Source organism: Sinocyclocheilus grahami, unplaced genomic scaffold (assembly GCF_001515645.1).
Source record: "Sinocyclocheilus grahami isolate Dianchi unplaced genomic scaffold, SAMN03320097.WGS_v1.1 scaffold438.1, whole genome shotgun sequence".
In the NCBI taxonomy this organism is placed as follows: domain Eukaryota; kingdom Metazoa; phylum Chordata; class Actinopteri; order Cypriniformes; family Cyprinidae; genus Sinocyclocheilus; species Sinocyclocheilus grahami.
In genome coordinates, this window is record NW_015505617.1 from 578,190 (window position 1) to 596,834 (window position 18,645).

At 37.4% G+C, this 18,645-nt stretch overlaps 1 protein-coding gene across 5 annotated transcripts in view; it reads right to left on the minus strand.

Annotated features, from left to right (window-relative positions):
• Nucleotides 1-14,228, minus strand: part of LOC107551948 (pleckstrin homology domain-containing family M member 3-like) — a 40,737-nt gene extending 26,509 nt beyond the window's left edge. For all 5 annotated transcript variants that reach the window (XR_001604826.1, XM_016233748.1, XM_016233749.1 and 2 more), the window contains exons 1-2: nt 14,172-14,228; nt 9,945-10,820 (exon numbers count right to left, since the gene is read on the minus strand). Coding sequence is in view for 4 of the 5 variants with exons in the window: in XM_016233748.1 (XP_016089234.1) it covers nt 9,945-10,398 (454 nt within the window). In the remaining variant the exon portion in view is untranslated. The remainder of the gene's footprint in view (nt 1-9,944; nt 10,821-14,171) is intronic.
• Nucleotides 14,229-18,645: the final 4,417 nt, after the last annotated feature.

Sequence of the window (18,645 nt, forward strand, 5' to 3'; positions counted from 1 at the left end):
GAATAGACGTTACGGCTCCGGAGGAGGTGTTCGGTCCTTTAGTGCGAGAAGGTCTCTCGGTTTTCTTGCTGCAAAGGCTACAACTCGCTCCACTTTCAAGCAGTCCGCCGAGTTCCACGGGACAAGAACCCCAGGGTGGGGCTTTGTGGCTCCATAAGCGTGAAAGACGACAAGGCCCCAGCTTTGATGTCCCCTATTCAAGCTGACATCCACTTAAAAATAAAAAAAAAGATGGCATAAGGTTGTGCGTGCGTGTGTTCACACATGTGTTTGCTTGAGACAGATGCACTGCCCATCTTTTTGATGTAAACAGCAGTCCCTTGGAACCCATTCTCTCCACCTGACCCTACACTCCCTCTTTTCCCACCTACAGCTGGATCTTCCCATTTGATCTGCTGTCCTTGTATGCTCTACAGGGTACTTTAGTAGAAGTGTGTGGAAAAAAGCCTAAGCTGGGTTCAAGCAAACTATGTGATTTGGCTTGAGAAAAAGGGTGTACGTGTGCGCGCGCTTGAGAAAGGTGGAAAGAGGATGGTCTCTGCTTCTGCTTCAAATGGATGGCATGCATGACCCTCTTAAACAAAGGTCTGTTATTCTGTCGGCCTAATGATTTGAATAAAGTTTGCTCATTAAGCGTTGATCAGCAGTGTTTTGATGAGAGATGATCTAGACGTAAACTGGACAACTGGGATCCAATTCAAACCAACCCAACCAAAATGTAATTGAACAAATATATAAAAAAAAAATTATAAAGTGAAACAATAAAAAATAATGAAATAAAATATCTGGCAGCATACTTTTGGAAATAATTAGAAATTATTCAAATGGATTGGATTAGATTGGATCGAGTCATGATTGAATTTCCGATTATTCTGATGCATTGGAATAGTGAAAGAATCAAAGAATTGTAATCATACTATCAGAAGAAATTTTTACACCTCTAGTTGACCACTAAAGGAATAGTCCACCCAAAAATTTAAATTCTGTCAATTTACTCACTCTCAAGTTTTTCCAAACCTGTATGAACACAAAATTAGATGTTTTGAAGAATGTTGGGAACCAGACAATATCTGTTCCCCATTGACATCCATCGTTTTTTATTTTCCCCATGGTGTTTGGTTACCCACATTCACTAAAATGTCTTCTTTTATGTTCATCAGAACAAGGACACTCATACAGGTTTTGAACAACTTGAAGGAGAGTAAATAATGACAGAACTTTCATTTTTGGATGAACTATCCGGTTCTGCAGAAAAAAACACTGGCTGATTTTAAAGTGCTACCTCGTTAGACCTCCAACAAAAACATTGGGACAAGGAAGAATCAAAATCTTAACAGAAACAACAGATGGTATAAGTTTGAAATATGCATATTCAAATTAAGGCAGGGACTAATGTTCCTTCCTTTCTATCGCACTTCAATAGCTTTTCTTCCCCTCCTTAGCATCTCCAGGTCATCTTTAAGCAATGTGAATGCATCACAACCCATTTCAGTAACCCCCACATAGGACTTGGGTTAGCTGACAAAACCTTTTGTGGATGCAGAAAAACTGGGGCCAAGAGGTATTGCAAAGTGAACAAATGATAGAGAACAAAGCAGGCCATAATAAAAGACTGCAACAGTAATGAGACAAAACTCTTCATACTGAAGAGCCACTACCACCTTTAACCATCAGCCCACTGAGCCCAGACTGGATCCGCTCTCCTTTCCATCTACCCTACAATTGGATGAGTTGCTCTTGCCCACACAAGATCCAATCCTCTTATAGCACATACACACTAGAATTTTAGCATCAACTATAGAATAAAACAGACATCAAGACACAGGAGTCACAGGCACATTTCTTAAATGTATTACGTGTTATCAGTAGCATATAAGTCGTATGTCCCCAACATGTTATGATTGGCCCATTTTATGTGACATTTTGGATGTGGGTTAGGGTCTGAGAGAGACACCACTAATATACGGTCTAATTTAAAAGAAAAGAAAACAGATGAAAGGAAAACAAAAAATAAAGACTATTTAATGTCTAGTTCTACCTTAAAAGCACTCACTATTTACATCTTTAAAATCTGTAAAAAATGTACTCAAACAAACGCGCAATACAAATCTGCTGCTGATCAACATAGAAAAGAAAATAAGGTGTGAGCATCTGTTCGGGGGAAAGAAATAAAAAGAAAGATTCATAAAAGTGTATGTTTTTTTTGGGTGATAAAAACTACAGTGAGAGAGAGAGAAAGAGAGAGAGTGAGTTCCAAGCGCACGGATGTACCCAGCTGTTCTGTTCTTTTTAGGCCGACACGTCCCATTCAAAAAAATCTCTTTCGTGGCCCCGAATCAAACAATTAGCTTCCGCACAGATCGCAGCATCCAGGCAGCCTTTGATTCTAAAAGGTTTTTTTTTCCACTTTATATGGGCCAATTATCGTCAGGTGCCTGCTGTCCTTGTTCGGTGAGGCTTTCAAATGTCCTGCATTAAAAAAAGCTGGTTGTTACAACCGGGCAGAAAAGCGTTTCATTCATATCCACTTAGAGGGTGGAAATTTCACACCGGAGAAAGAAAGTGATAGACTTAGCTTGATATATAAACTCACATAACTATAAGGGCTCAGGTATTTACCTGGCCTTTGAAGGCCACCACAGCAAAGCCAAATACATCAACATAAACATAAACATAATTCAACAGTATTTGGAATAGAGAGATGACAGATGGCAAATTACAGACATACGTTGAGGGTTGTCTTTGTATAATGGTTGCCTGTTTGTTTGAGCGATCAGATCATGTGGCACGTGTTGAAAAATTTGACATTTGGTTTGAAACAATTCTTTAGTGAGTGGAACATTTATGTCTTTGGGGTTTGAGTGAGCTTGTTGAATATTTGACTCATGGAGGAAGTCTGAAGTTCAAATAGGCATGGCCTTTTCGAATGGCAAAGATCAAATTTAAGGAGTCAACGTAAGCTGGCAGCCTTAAATCCAGATCAGAGAGAAAAATTACTGCATAATAAAATGCAACATTACAATAAAAAAATGTAAGTGCAATGAACCAATATTAAGATTTTAGCCCTTTTTATACATTTGTTATGAATGATCCAACCACAAGTGGTGCTTAAACCTGGTATGAACATGCATCTCAAATGTGTCTTGTGACCACTTTCATTGAGCAGGAGGTTTCTAATCACATATTAAAGCACTTATTATAGGGGCCAAATGTGATATTCATTTGAGAAATTGAGAAATCAATTAATAAAAAAACAAACTAAGAAATCAACAAATACTTTTAAAAAGAGTCAATCAATGATCAATATAGATAAAGAATTCAGTTTCACAATATTAATATAATATAAAAATATATAATATAAAAAAAATATTCAAGTAATACAAATGTAGATAAATGAGCAGATTGAAAATACAATATTTGATGCTAAACTAATATTCAAGCAATATGACAATAATCTGTTTATCAATTACTAATAGGGCTGCACGATAAATGCTCCATCTGAAAGCACGTGATGATGATTTCCTGCTGATTACAGAACCGGCTTTACTATCAAAATGCGCATGACAATCACATTCGATTAATCGTGCAGCCCTAATTACTAATATACAAATAATTATAACAAATATGAAAAATTGCAATTTGTGATTATGAATTGATTACCTTTTTAATTTGTCTACTGCATTTCTGATGTTATCATTGCACATTGGCCTCAATTAATGTAAAATGATCTAGATTTCTAAGTAGAATTGGTCTTTTAATTTATTTTAATTTTTCGAATGATTAACTAGTGTCACATTTGGGCCCCAAAAAGAGAACATTGCGATCAAGACTAATTAACTAAATATGCAGGCATATTTGTACCACATTGGATATAAAATGAACGTGCAATCAGTAAAGGCAACTGAATCTTGGTGAGGTTAGCCCTGATAATTTTACTGATAAGGAACCCAATTCTAAAAAAGCTGTTACAAAATTAGGAAATGTTGAAAGTGCATTGTAAAAGGTGGTCACCTGCACATCGGAAGCTCTGAGCGGTAAGACCCTTTTCTACAGCCAGACAGGTGAGGATGCTGATAAAGCTAGTGGTGACGGACTGTCGTTTAGCTCTCTGGGTCTCCAGACTTAATCCGTGATCAGACTCTACTTACTGATTTGATTTTCCTTTTATGCTGAGAAATTAAAAAAAAAATTTAACTAACAACTGCTCTCTTTGGATTATATTTCTCAGAGGTCTTTAGCAAAAACAAATTAAATTGAATGTAAATTTGATAGCCAATTTACCAACAAAAAAAAGGCAAAAATGTCAATATAAATTATGAGAAGTATTACAGAAAAAAAAAGATTGTTTTGATGATTTTAAGGATTGCTTTCAGGATCCTTAGAGGACTTAAAAAAAAATTTTTTTAGACAATTTGCCAACAAAAGAGGCAAAAATGTCAAAAATGAGGAGAAACTTGAAAACAACAACAGAGGATTACATTTCTCAGAGGACTATGGCAAAAATATGATTAAAAATTGTAGGCATTTACCAACAAAAATCAGCAAAAAAAATTAATACATGAGAACCACTATAAAAAAAAAAAAGAGATTATTTTTTGAGGATTACATTTCTCAGAGGACTTTAGGAAAAAGGGTTATTCTTTTTTTTGTCAATTTACCAACAAAAAGGCACAATTGCCCAAACAAATAAGCTGAATTATAGAAAACAACAACAACAAAATGATTATTTTCAGGATTTCATTTCACAATGGACTTCAGCTAAATATATATATATATATATATACACAAACCCGATTCCAAAAAAGTTGGGACACTGTACAAATTGTGAATAAAAACAGAATGCAATGATGTGGAAGTTTCAAATTTCAATATTTTATTCAGAATACAACATAGATGACATATCAAATGTTTAAACTGAGAAAATGTATAATTTTAAGGGAAAAATAAGTTGATTTTAAATTTCATGGCATCAACACATCTCAAAAAAGTTGGGACAAGGCCATGTTTACCACTGTGTGGCATCCCCTCTTCTTTTTATAACAGTCTGCAAACGTCTGGGGACTGAGGAGACAAGTTGCTCAAGTTTAAGAATAGGAATGTTGTCCCATTCTTGTCTAATACAGGCTTCTAGTTGCTCAAATGTCTTAGGTCTTCTTTGTCGCATTTTCCTCTTTATGATGCGCCAAATGTTTTCTACGGGTGAAAGATCTGGACTGCAGGCTGGCCATTTCAGTACCCGGATCCTTCTACGCAGCCTGTCCCACCTTTTTTGGAATGTGTAGCTCTCATGAAATCCAAAATGAGCCAATATTTGGCATGACATTTCAAAATGTCTCACTTTCAACATTTGATATGTTATCTATATTCTATTGTGAATAAAATATAAGTTTATGAGATTTGTAAATTATTCCATTCCTTTTTTACTCACAATTTGTACAGTGTCCCAACTTTTTTGGAATTGGGTTTGTATATATATTAGCCATTTACCAAGAAAAAGGAGGGGGAAAAAACATTTAAATTAGCAGAGGTTGTGTGAGAGAATTATAAAGTTAGAAAATATGCATGTGAAATACCTTAGTAACTAGAGAAAACATTTTCTGTCCAAATATTGCTATATATAAATTAATTATTAATTTCAATTTTATATGCCCATCACCCTGTCACTACTACCTCCTTTTGCAGAACTTACTGGCACCATGTTAGTCTGGAGCCCTGTGTGAGAGATGTTCACATCATTTATGATGGATGCTATTGTGCTATGTGATAGCAGTCTATCCAGCCACCTCAAAGCAGGAAGAAACATTATTGTGTGTCAGGCTGCTGTGCAAACAAAACGGCAAAGAGTGACCCCCTAATCTTTGGAACTCCTTTTCAGTCCTTCCTTTCTCTGCCCATTTCTTAAACATACTCCCTCCTTTATCTCCTTTCCTCTCTTGATCCACAACACCCCTCATCCTTACACTTCCTTGGCTGGAAACTGCCCGTTTTCCTCTCAGCCCTCGGGGACCTGCTGGGTGCCCCGGGCATTTGGGCCTGGCCAGACCAAAAGAAAGGCCAGGAGGAGGGTAAATTAAAAGCAAATGCCTCTGTATTGTTTTCTTTAAGTCTTATCTCTAATGTACCAGTCAAACCTGCACCTTCCTATACATCTGTAACTTATAACGGACAGTCCCTCCCTCTTGTGCTGATAAGCTGTGAGCTCTGAGGGTTGGGTTCATTTGGGTAGCCAGCAAAAGTTACCACAGATGATGTGCTTTGCCACTCTGGAGCATCATTGTGGATGTTTGGGGGTTCCTTGCACTCTGAGGTCTTCAAAGGTGCATAGCTTGCAGCTACGGAAAGAGACTCACTACTAATTTCACGGCAGAGAGGACGTGAGGCGTGCTGACATGACCCAATTAGAGAGCTGGTGGAAGGCCAGTCTGCCTGCAGAGGCTGACCCTTTCTAAGACCCTGACTCAAAATCTGAGCAGAAGAGGAAAAACGCAGACAGATACAAACAGTGGGCCAGAATGGAGCTGAGTGAAAGCCATCTGGACATTTTTAAAGGCCAAACTAGTCAGTTTTAATGGGACTTATTTATATAAAGCATAATTGTTATATATTATATTATATTTTATTTTATTTTAAAAGATTGATTAAATGTTTAATGTTTTTAGACAGGATTTTATATGATATATTTTTATAAATCACACAAAATAAATTATAAAACACAAAATAAATAAAATGGTAAACACAGAATCTAGGGAAAAAAATAAAGTGAATTTCATGGGACCCTAAATTAAAAGTTGGCTTGAAAGAATTTATGAAAAAAAAAATACTACTACACTCTAAAAAATGCTGGGTTAAATACAACCCAGCGCTGAGTAAAATATGGACAAACCCAGAGATTGGGTTGTTTTCAACCAACAGTTGGGTTAAATGTTTAACCCAACCTTCTAGGCAGTAACCCAACCGCTGGGTCAAAACAACCCAGTCGCTGGGTTTGTCCACATTTTACCCAGCACTGGGTTGTATTTAACCCAGCATTTTTTAGAGTGTAATAATAATAATTGTGCGTGTGTTTATATGCATTCCCAAAGCATTTCCTTCCATAATAATGGTAAATGAAAGAATACTTTTTGTATGCTAGGAAAACAAAAATAACGACTTAATTCAACAATTTGTCTTTTCCGCATCACCTTGGTGCCATATTGGAGAATATCCACTGAACATAAACAGCAGTATGCTGTTCAGCTGTGTCAGCTGCGTCACATTTTTTATTTGAACGAAAACAATGTATCCACGTGACACAGCTAGGTCAAAACAACCCAGTCGCTGGGTTTGTCCACATTTTACACAGCGCTGGGTTGTATTTAACCCAGCATTTTTTAGAGTGTAATAATAATAATAATAATTGTGTGTGTGTTTATATGCATTCCCAAAGCATTTCCTTCCATAATAATGGTAAATGAATATTCTGATAAATATTATTGATATGATATGGAAAAAATAGTCATACCTATTTGTGGACATATCACCCAGTCCTACACTCTAACAAAATGCTGGGTTAAATACTTCCCAGTGCTGGGTGAAATATAGACGAACCCAGCAATTGGGTTGTTTTGACCCAGCGGTTGGGTTACTACCCAGAATGTTGGGTTAAACATTTAACCCAACCGCTGGGTCAAAACAACCCAATTGCTGGTTTCATCTATATTTCACCCAGCACTGGGAAGTATTTAACCCAGCATTTTTTAGAGTGTCATTTTAAGTTTTATTATGAAAAAGTGCTGAAAATTAAAATGAAAGAAAGTGTAAAATAAAAAAATTAAATACAGATTAAATAATTTCATATGCGCATACTACATATAAACAAGTCTTGCTAAGATTCAAAACATAGAATAAATCAAATCTAAATGTTTATTTTAAAGGACATTAATGGAATAAAGCTGCTGTCAGCTATGATTGGACAGGGCAAAAATTGGGCTAATTTTAATTCCTTTTGGGCGGGTTTTGAGTAAGATTTGGGCTGGAAATTTTTCTGGTACTTGGCAACCCTGTCGGATTCAGACCAAACAACCGTACCGAGACCCAGCTGAAGAGGTGGTATCGGTCCGGTTCCAAACTAACTCTGGTACGGTTGAATGGATGAACCAATGAATTGATGACCTTAGCACACATGTGGTTTTGTTTACAATTTCTGGCCCACTTGCGAAAAGGACAGTGTGAATGCGAAACACTAAAAAAATATAATAAAATAATCAACATTGTATTTGGTCCGGACAAAAGCAAGTAAACTAGCAGACTTTCCTGGTGTGAATACATCCCGAGTTAAAAATTTAGATGTTGAAGACTAAGCATAAAACAAAGCAAACTATATTAAAATTGACACTTGTAATGAACTACAGAGCCAAGTCAAGCATAACGCAAACACTGAGACCTGTGCAGTGAGGGGTGTAGGGGGTTCTCCAGTCTTAATCAGTAGATCTATCAGCATTAGACACTGGGTGGGTCGCCAATATCTTAATGTCACCTAGGATTCAATCTCAGTCACTCAAGAAACGGTGGGCATTTGAGCGTGGAACTTACTTCTATTTCCAGTTGCTCCCTTACAGAAGTACATTTCTGTAATTAACAATTTACCCCATTAAGTTTTAACACAGAGGCAAGGACAGCCAAGAGGATTGGTATCACCTGCCATTTTGCAAAACCTAGTGCTGATTTACTGGATGTAGAAATAAATCAGCCTTTTCAAAATGAGTTAATACAGAATTAAACCAGACTACACTGGATATAAAAAGCTTTAAAACAATGTGGCAGTTTGTATTGGTGAATATGTATTGTATTAAATCATAGCAAGCATGTTAATCGTAATATTGCACTAGATCTCTACTGTTCTTGTTCTGGGATAACCTTGTCTAAATAAAGCCTTTCAGACGAAAACACACAGAAAAGAACAAACAGGCCAAACCGTAAGTAAGCCAAAACTCATTGAACCCCCTCGACATAAAAGGAGGTGATTCCTGCAAAGACTGCAGGTGAGCAGTGTTGACAGAGACGCAGACACAACAGATCACAGGTGTGAGGAGATAAAAGCTACAACACCATGTGACATGTTAATAAAAAGTGTACACAGTAGTGAAATAATTTCATCATTTTAGCAAGTAAATTGTTTTTTCTTTCCATGTTGAGTTTTGTCCTATTCATGAGAGTGAAATCTGATTGGTTCAAAGTTCTACTTAATGCAACTGTATATAAAGTGTGAGAGTTAATTTCCAGAAGTAAAAATCCCACTCATTTTCTCCATGGAGGAACTGATTTTAACAATAACTTGCAGCACTACTGTGAGCAATGAGTATGTTAACCAATGGTATAGCCTTTTGTTGAAGCCATCAGCCCACATTATTTCAACTTAGTTTTTTAATAACGGTTTAACAGTGGAATTCCTGATGAAAAACTACATTAGCCATCATTATGCAAAGAAATTGTCGACTATCAAAGAATCTCTTTAGCGCCCATTCACTTCCACTTTTTTATTTATGTAATTTACAATATTTAACTGGATTGTAGTTCTTTCCCTCATTAAAACTCTAATTTTCAAAAACATTTGCTTTAAAGTTTGTAATGCTGTGCTTCACCTCTTACCTGGTTCATGGTTTACAACTTTTTAACTAACATTTTTTTTTCAAATCCCTGTTGGAAAAATAACAGAAGAATACTTCTGCTGAAAAAGTGGATGGCACTGTTGCACTCTATTAAATATGAATAAAGTTCTGATTGGCTGTGATTATGTGGCATCACTTAGCATTTTCACTTTGAGTGTAGACAGAATCATTTAAGTGAAACACCTGGTTTTGAATGAGATTTGATTGAACTTGTTTGATCTTTGCACCACACATCAATGCAAAATAAATGTATAAATGATGAATAAAAACAATAAATACTGTTTAGTTCATTCTTACCATCTCTGTGGTCGTTCAGTGCCATGTTCTTGAGTGTATTTTTGTCAATGGCAGGCATGCCATTATCGGTGTAAGTGCGGTTGTTGACGTCTGAACGGGAGCGGTTGTGGCCACGCTTGAAGCCGCCGCTGGATGTATTGGTGGTGGAGTTCGTCTCTTTGGCATGAGCCGCCAAATCGTTGGTGGATCGTGCCCGGTTCCTTTTTCCATGTCGCAGGCCCAGCACAGTGAAAGATGACTGCTCCGCCCAGGCCATATTTTTGGGTGATATTTCAGATTGCTTTCCTGTCAGTAGCCCCCACACCCCACTGGAGTTCAACTTGTCCAAGGTGGAGGCCTCTTTAAGCTTGGGCGGACGTACCTGGCAATCTCCTTGATTGTCATCGAGGCAGTGCAAGTAGTCCTCAGTGGCCTCGAGGGCGGGGCTTATGTCCTCAACCTCCAGACCCTCCATCACCTTGACAGTTTCGGCGTCACAGAGGAAGCGGAGGGGTGGAGCAAACGGACTGTTTCCTTACGTGTGTGAGGGAAGACACGGCAGGATCGTAAGGCCTGAGGGCACCGCAGACGGAACATCTGCTGTCTGAATCCAAAAGGAAGTGTAGCAAAACAGATGGTCCACAAAGGCCTGAACCCCTTCCAGAACTGACACTTTATGAGCCAATGTTGTTAATCAAGAACCTAATGAGAACTGACCGCTGTGCCAGCTATCAGTATCAGCACTGGGTAAGGTGAGTGCAAACAGTGCTGTCTAGAACAGGTGTTGCCTCATTCAGATGAGTGCCTCAATTAAATCACTGCAGTCTGTAAGGCAGCAATTCAGTGAGTGATAAATGCAATGTGGCACCAGGACGTCCTTCCCCAGGGCCCGACATCCTGAATTTAGACAAACAAGAGAGAAAAGTACATGAAGGTCAGCAAATACAGCAGTAACTCCATGGACAGCTGATGCTCTAGTATGACAAGCCTTTGAGCAAAAAGTATGACAACAGGAATTGTAAAACAGTTGAGGCCAAAAAAAAAACAATAAAAGCAAGCAATTAAAAAAAAAAAAAAGGTCTACCACCAATATAGACAGTTGCCTTCTAAGGTGGCATCCTAAATTAAATGGAAGATTCTAAATGACTGATTTTGCACACCACACAATTGTGTACAAATTCACAATATTTATATCAAAAATCTCCGGATGACCTACTACTTCTGCTGAAATTTCAAAATGCACATCCAGTGGACACTTTACTATTCCATGAGGCCAGTGGAGTGGAGTTGTGAATGGCAGGGAAGTGACACAGGTAGGTTACGTGAGAGTGACAACATGACAAAAAGTAGTACATCTAGATTACATTCATACTACACACATTACCACCAAAAAAAACTTATTTAATGGTTGCAAAGTTCGATTCTTATCAAATGTTGTACCTACATATTGGAATTCAGATGAGGTTCCATTTGCATTTTCTACAAAAAAATTTAACTAGACAGACAACTTTCTCGGTTGCATCACATCTTGCCATTTTTAAACATCTTGCAAATAAACTTCTGTGTAAAGTAAAGCTGTGTAAATCAAGAGCATGTGTTCTTTTCCATTCCACTGCATCTTACACAAAAACATGTTCTGTGTGAATGGCCCATGATGCTGCTTCCTATTGGTATGGCTTCTGAAACAATGCCATAAAATGCTGCAGAGGTAGGCAGCTCGCTATCTTTTGGAACAGAGCTACAGATTCAGCAGCTGAACTCAACTTACCTTGACCTGTGTTAACACTCATAGTAAGGCACCGTTAATTTCTTGCTACCATGGTGGTCGTGGAATCCACTCAGCAGCCTACCTTACGCTCCAGAGCTTCAGTACGCAGACAAACCAACATCATCACTGGAAGTTTCCAGCTTGGGGTGGGGTTCCCTGCCTCGCTAAACCTGAGCACGGCTTCTTTCTGTTTTCGTTTCACATGATCTTGCAGCCTCTTCTCATCTTACTCATGTCTACCTCCTCCCACACTAACATTGATTTCCTCTGCACTCCAGCTCAGGGTCTTTCACTTTCTTTAAACCATCAATTATTAAAAGACCATTACATCATCTCAGATCAGAGACTCTCCAGACCCATGGGAAAAATAGAGAAACAAAGAAGCGAGACCAACAGACAGCTGTTTTCCATTGAGTCAGTAAAACTGCTCTCAAAATGACACCAAAAAAAATGACTATCAATCCTTAAAGGAATAGTTCTCCAAAAATATAAATTCTCTCATCATTCACTCACCATTATGTCGTTCCAAACCTGTATAACTTCTGTGAAGCAAATAAGAAGCAATCTTGAGTTAAGTCTCAGTGTTTGTTGTCCATACAATGGAAATCAATGGGCACCAAAGTAAATGACAACAGATCCCTTTAAAACAGTCAAAGCCGTTTTTGGACAGTTTTCTGGAGAGCAGCAGCCAGCCTTAAGAACCAGATCTGCTACAGTTAAAAACCTGAGCCGGTGATGCTCACACCTCTGCCTAAACAAATTATTCAGACAGAGACGTGGAGGCCCTTCTCTACCATTCTATTTTTAGCCATCTCACAGCAAATATCAATCTCCACACTGAGGCAGTGACAAAGCAAAGTTACAGCCAGCAAGTAGTGTGTGAGAATCCTAAAGTGAAAACAGCGGAATAGATCTGCACACTCTTAGATGCCATTTTATACAATATATTCAAGTTATTGCTACAAAGAATAAAGGTTATACTGTGATGAGCAAAAAATTATGTGTCATCATCCCGGAACATGAAATCATATTATAAAAATCATATTATATCATAGATCTGACTGAGAGGAAACACATGACAAGTCACCCTGGTCAGTAACCTACACTGCTTATCTTTTGACCTGTTACAATAACAGTACTGTGGTATCAGATTCGAATGATACCATCTTCAAAGAATACAATCACTGGTAAATCTACAAAAAAAACTATATATATAGCATTTGCTATTTGCAAGATGTTGTAAGACAAAAGTCTTGTTTTTTCTTCACTGCTGTCACCAGATGGATTTTTGGTTCTTTGTCACTGTTGCTTTTGGCTTGCTCACTCAGTTGGGTTTTGAAAGACATTCAGGAAATATTATCAATTTGACTGCACTAAGACTATCAGATGAGAACAAAACCGTATATTAATATGAATTGGGCTGTATATTTGCTGAATAATAACACTGTTGCCTTTTGCAAAACTACATTATAGCTTAATTAAAATTGACACATTTTGAAAAATTAACAATGTTACTTTTCAGTTTTTCACTGTGAAGCTGCTTTGTGTTGTATAAAGAGTTATATAAACAAATGTAACTTAACTTGACTTGACAAACAGAGCGATGAGCCCTTATTTCAGCAATTCAATGCTGACTGTTAACACCAGGCGTTCTTCACGGAATAAAAACTATAGATAACGTTTAAATCGACAAGAATCCTGAATAATATTACTACTGTAAGTTGATGCGGACTGGCAGTTCACCCAAGTGCAGCTGACACACACAAACAAGCTACAAGATCTACGAGAACAGACGTAAAAAAGACGACGAACAAACTCTAATACCTAGGTGTGCCCCTCTTCTGACAGAGATTGTGTTTTTATTTACAAGTCGCTGCTTCTATGAATTCAGCCGATGACTTCACCATGATGCTAGTTAGCACTCCGCTACATCATCTGCCAATGACAATTGTGCCATCTGATCAAATGTAACTTAACTTGACTTGACAAACAGAGCGATGAGCCCTTATTTCAGCAATTCAATGCTGACTGTTAACACCAGGCGTTCTTCACGGAATAAAAACTATAGATAACGTTTAAATCGACAAGAATCCTGAATAATATTACTACTGTAAGTTGATGCGGACTGGCAGTTCACCCAAGTGCAGCTGACACACACAAACAAGCTACAAGATCTACGAGAACAGACGTAAAAAAGACGACGAACAAACTCTAATACCTAGGTGTGCCCCTCTTCTGACAGAGATTGTGTTTTTATTTACAAGTCGCTGCTTCTATGAATTCAGCCGATGACTTCACCATGATGCTAGTTAGCACTCCGCTACATCATCTGCCACTGACAATTGTGCCATCTGATTGTGTTTAACTCACAGCGAATGTAACATGTTTATGTATCATTGACAATCGGAGAATCACTATAATAAAAAGTCTAAGCATGCAAAGAGCGAATAATATGTTATTTCTACGTGAAAATGACTCACCCGCATCTGTTTACAATCTGTCACATTCAGTTCCGTCAGCGGAAATGCGCACCGGGTGAAACAACCTCCTGCGATAAATGGTTCCGACTGCCTTTGTTTATTTATTAAATTATTTTCTCATGCACTTAATTCATTTTATGTCATTATTAAAAATGATATATTGCGAATAGTATCGTGGTATTATTTAATGTATCGTGGACTACCACATAAATTAATGGACATAATATTTCATTATCATGGTGTTTTTGACACTCCAGCCCAGCATCATGGTGCCACCACAGTACCTTTAAAAAAAAAAAAAAAAAATTCTTCAGATTAAGGCTACTCAAGTGAAGATATATATTAAATTGTTCTCCTTCTTTACAGAATTGTTATAAAAGGAGGGGTATTAAAAGTCATAACAAAATCTGCAAGGTTTGCAAAATAACACTGTTCATCTTACCCAACAACATTATGCTTCCCGACATCATGCGACCAAGCTTCCATTACGATCAATAGCAGTGATACATACTGAATAAGACATGAGTTGTTGTTGTGTATGAGTGTATACAATCATCTTATAGCTGCACTGTAATTCTGTAGAGACTTTTTTTTTCAATCTTTCCTCTGACAAACACACACACACCAACTGCACACATATCACAGTCATTAGCAACCCACGTGGGCCTGGAAGGAGTTGCCATACAAATTCTGACAAAAGAAGTCTAACTGCATAAAAGATCTATGCATTCTTAATGTGCAAATTGTGGTTGACGTGAAGACTTTGTTCGATAATGAAGCCAAGAGGTTCGGCGTGAGAGGCAAAGATGAGATTTTTTGTAGCCAATAGCCCAAAGCTTGCCGTTCTTGAAGCCAGGCCTGCATCTATTGTTCGGGTCCCCACAGAAAAAGAAACATTATTCAAGTCTTTTTCAGGCCACAGACAGAAACACAGTAATTATCGTGGGCTCCGGGCTAAACCTGCGACCTCCCCTCCAGTCCTCCTATTCTCCCCCCGCCACCCTTTCTGAGAGCTTATTGTCTTGGCTTGTTTAAAGAAAGGCTTCGTTAATGAAGGAGGAGGGGACATGGACTAATGGGCTCAAATAAGTTCCTCTCTGCAATATTGTTGTGGGATAATGGTGGTACGAGCCCCAGCTGTAAACTTGCAGGCGCCATATTGTGCGTGACCTACATAGACCCTCATCAGAACCCGTGCAGAATGCTTATTTGCCACAGAAGACTCAAGAGTTTCTTTCCCCATTCTTTTTCTAGCGTTTTTATGCTGTTCTGAGACATTTAAGAGAGTCAGCAATTGGACAGGCTGGGCTGCTGTAAGTCACATGTAGAGAGGGAGGAGAAAATAATATATTTTTTAAAAAGGACACAGCAAACAGTGTTGAAATGCTAACCTTGTTAACCTTGACAAATGGCAGCAACTGTTTGAAATGTTAGTCCACTTAGCTAGTGCCACTTCATCTCATATCTTATGACAGATGTTGTTGCCCTTCATTTAAGTAATTTTATCATAGATTTTACACCATTTTGGTTGTTTTATTTTGATCAGTTTATTGGAATGGAGCTCTTAATCTACTGTTCAAAATTCAATGATCTGAAAGTGATGGTAAAGGCATAATGATACAAAATATTACCGTTCCAACCAAATGCTGCTCTTTAAACTTTCTGTCCATCAAATAGTCCTGAAAAAGACACTTTATTCCAGTTTGCACACTTCACTGAGCAGAACAACTCTTTCCACAATGTATGATAAGAAATGTTTCTTTAGCATTAAATCAGCATTGATTTCTGAAGGATTATGTGACACTGAAGACTGGAGCAATGGTTGGAAAAAAAGTGTAGGTAGCAATTACAGGAAAAACACAATTTAAATACTGAAACAGAAAAGATGTATTTTAAATTGTAATAATATTTCACAATATTACTATTTTAAATATGTTTTGACCAAATAAATGAAGCATTGGTGGACATAGAAATTCTTACTGACCCCAAACTTTCGATTGGTGGTGTATTTCTAATTTATTAACAGTTTTGTTGGGCTTTATCATAACTAACACAGTCATACTATATGTACATCTTGTTGCTCTTCTAAGGCTTTGGTTGTTGCACTACCCCCATAAGTCTGCTGCTATGTTATAAGCAGTTATGGATTGTACTTGTAATGATTTAATAATGTTTACATATTACTTTTAATTAATAATGAATTTTACAAGTAAACAAATCTATCAGCCAAGCCCACATCTACTCCTCTCCTACTCCTACTCTGTGTATAGACAAAGAAGTATGTCCTGATAAACAAGGTTGCTATTTTTAGTTTAAACAATGTTGATGCATCATAATTTTCTCAAATTGGATGAAAGTGGGCGGCATCATTTCAGCACAAACTACAGCACAGAGAATTGATCATCAGCATGAAAAAACAAGTCTGAGCCACAGCACAACTATTCCTTTATCTCTTTGAAATGTATCCTCATATCAGCCTCCCATCTCTCTCTCTTGCTCAAATCTTGACCCATGAGCCTCTCCTTTTCGCTGTTTGTGTTTTCAGTGTCTATTTGGATTCTGTGCTCCTGCGCTGATGACTAAATTATGATTGGACATAAGGATAGCAGGGCTTTCATCTGCCCAGCGTTGTTCCACGCTTTCCTCTCCAACACAAAGGGCCCCTCTGCCTCTGCTCGGCCCGCTTTTGAAGAGTAGAGTGGCTATGCGTCCCCATGGAAACCACTGCTTTCCCTACAGGGGTAAGGTGCGCTCTCAGACAGAGAGAGACTGAGACAACATCAAGCCATATCTCAATCATTCATCTGTTTATTAATTTTCAATGTACATGTCCTTCCTAAGGTTCTGAAGAGTCATGGTGTGCTTGGTGCAAATAATGCAGTTTTGATGTTTGTATATAATTTGATATATATTTTTGTAAATATATTTTGAACAATATAAATAGGCCTACATTTAAAATATATTACAAAATAGCCAGAAAAATTTATTAAGACATTTAAGTAAAGCACATCAAAAAGATATTTATGTAAACTCTATATTAGAAATGTATTTTTTTGTATATTTTGAAATGAATATACAGTTATTCATTAAAATTAAATAAAAAAATATAAAAATATATAGCTATCCTAAAGGCCTATATTATCGTGAAACATCGGCAAATAAAGAATTCATTGGTCATGTCTATCACATATATCGTTGGTTGCACATACCGATAGACAGCATTATTACTGTCGCAGTGGGATCCATGTCTCTGATTTTTCTTAACTAAATCCATAAAATCTGAACTTTTCTTAACAGGTAATGCGTAGTTGAATTGCCCAATGAAATATTTGGGGTTTGAATAGCAGTGGCCTTTAGTGACCTCAGCTTGTGCTTGTTTTACGTCATTAACGTCGGAATCACCACTGGCCTCTATTTCATATTCATAAGGCTTTACTTCCTGCAGCACAATAGTAATCTTTACTCTAACAAAGCCCGTGAATGAGTGTCCATTCACACAGGGAGAATGCAATTATCATGGCACAATGGTGACAGTCTGAGGCATGATCTCTCTCCCTCTCTCTCTCTCTCTCCCTCCCTCTCACTCTCTCTCTCTGGGGTAAACCATTGTCACAGATATCTAATAAAGTCAAGAACACTTAAGTGTAGGTATAAGTCTGAGTTCAGACTGTTTGGTGCTCAGACATACTCTAATCATTTTCAGGCCGCTTGGTGGAAGTCACGTTCATTTTACAATGTTTTTCATGTTTTGATTTACTTTCCCTTCAAATAGGCCTACTGATTCCAAACCTTATCCAAATAAATATATGAAACATCTCATGTTTAATAGTAATATAAATGAAAAGAATTAATTAGAAACTCTCCGTTGTTGTGTTATTCGCTATAAAAACTTTCAGGCTCCGTTTAAAAGGCTGTCCGTCTTGACATCATTGTGCTGGCATCTAGTGCATGAAGTGTGAACCTCCTCAAGTGACAACATTATGATTTAATCGGGCAACTAGACACCGCAATATTGTTTCATCAAGTTCAAAATGATTTGTATATAATCTACTATACTACTGTTCAAAATTTTGGGATCGGTAAAATAAAACCAATAATATTGTGAAATATTTTTTTAAGTAACAGTGTTCTGTTTTAATATATTAAAAAATCTAATTTATTCCTGTGATGGCAAAGTAGAATTTTCATGATCCTTTAAAAAAAATCATTCTAATGCTGACTTGGGTGATTGTTGATTATCCTCAATGTTGGAAACGGTTGTACTGCTTAATATTTTTGTGGAAATTGTGATGCCGATTTGGTGACCGCTGACTATCAATGTTGCAAACAGTTGTACTGTAATATTTTGTGGAAATGGTAATTCAAGATTCTTTGAAAAATATAAAGCTTAAAAGAACAGCACTGATTTTAAATAGAGATCTTTTAAACATTATAAACATAGTAACGCATGATCAGTGTCAAAACATAGGAGATA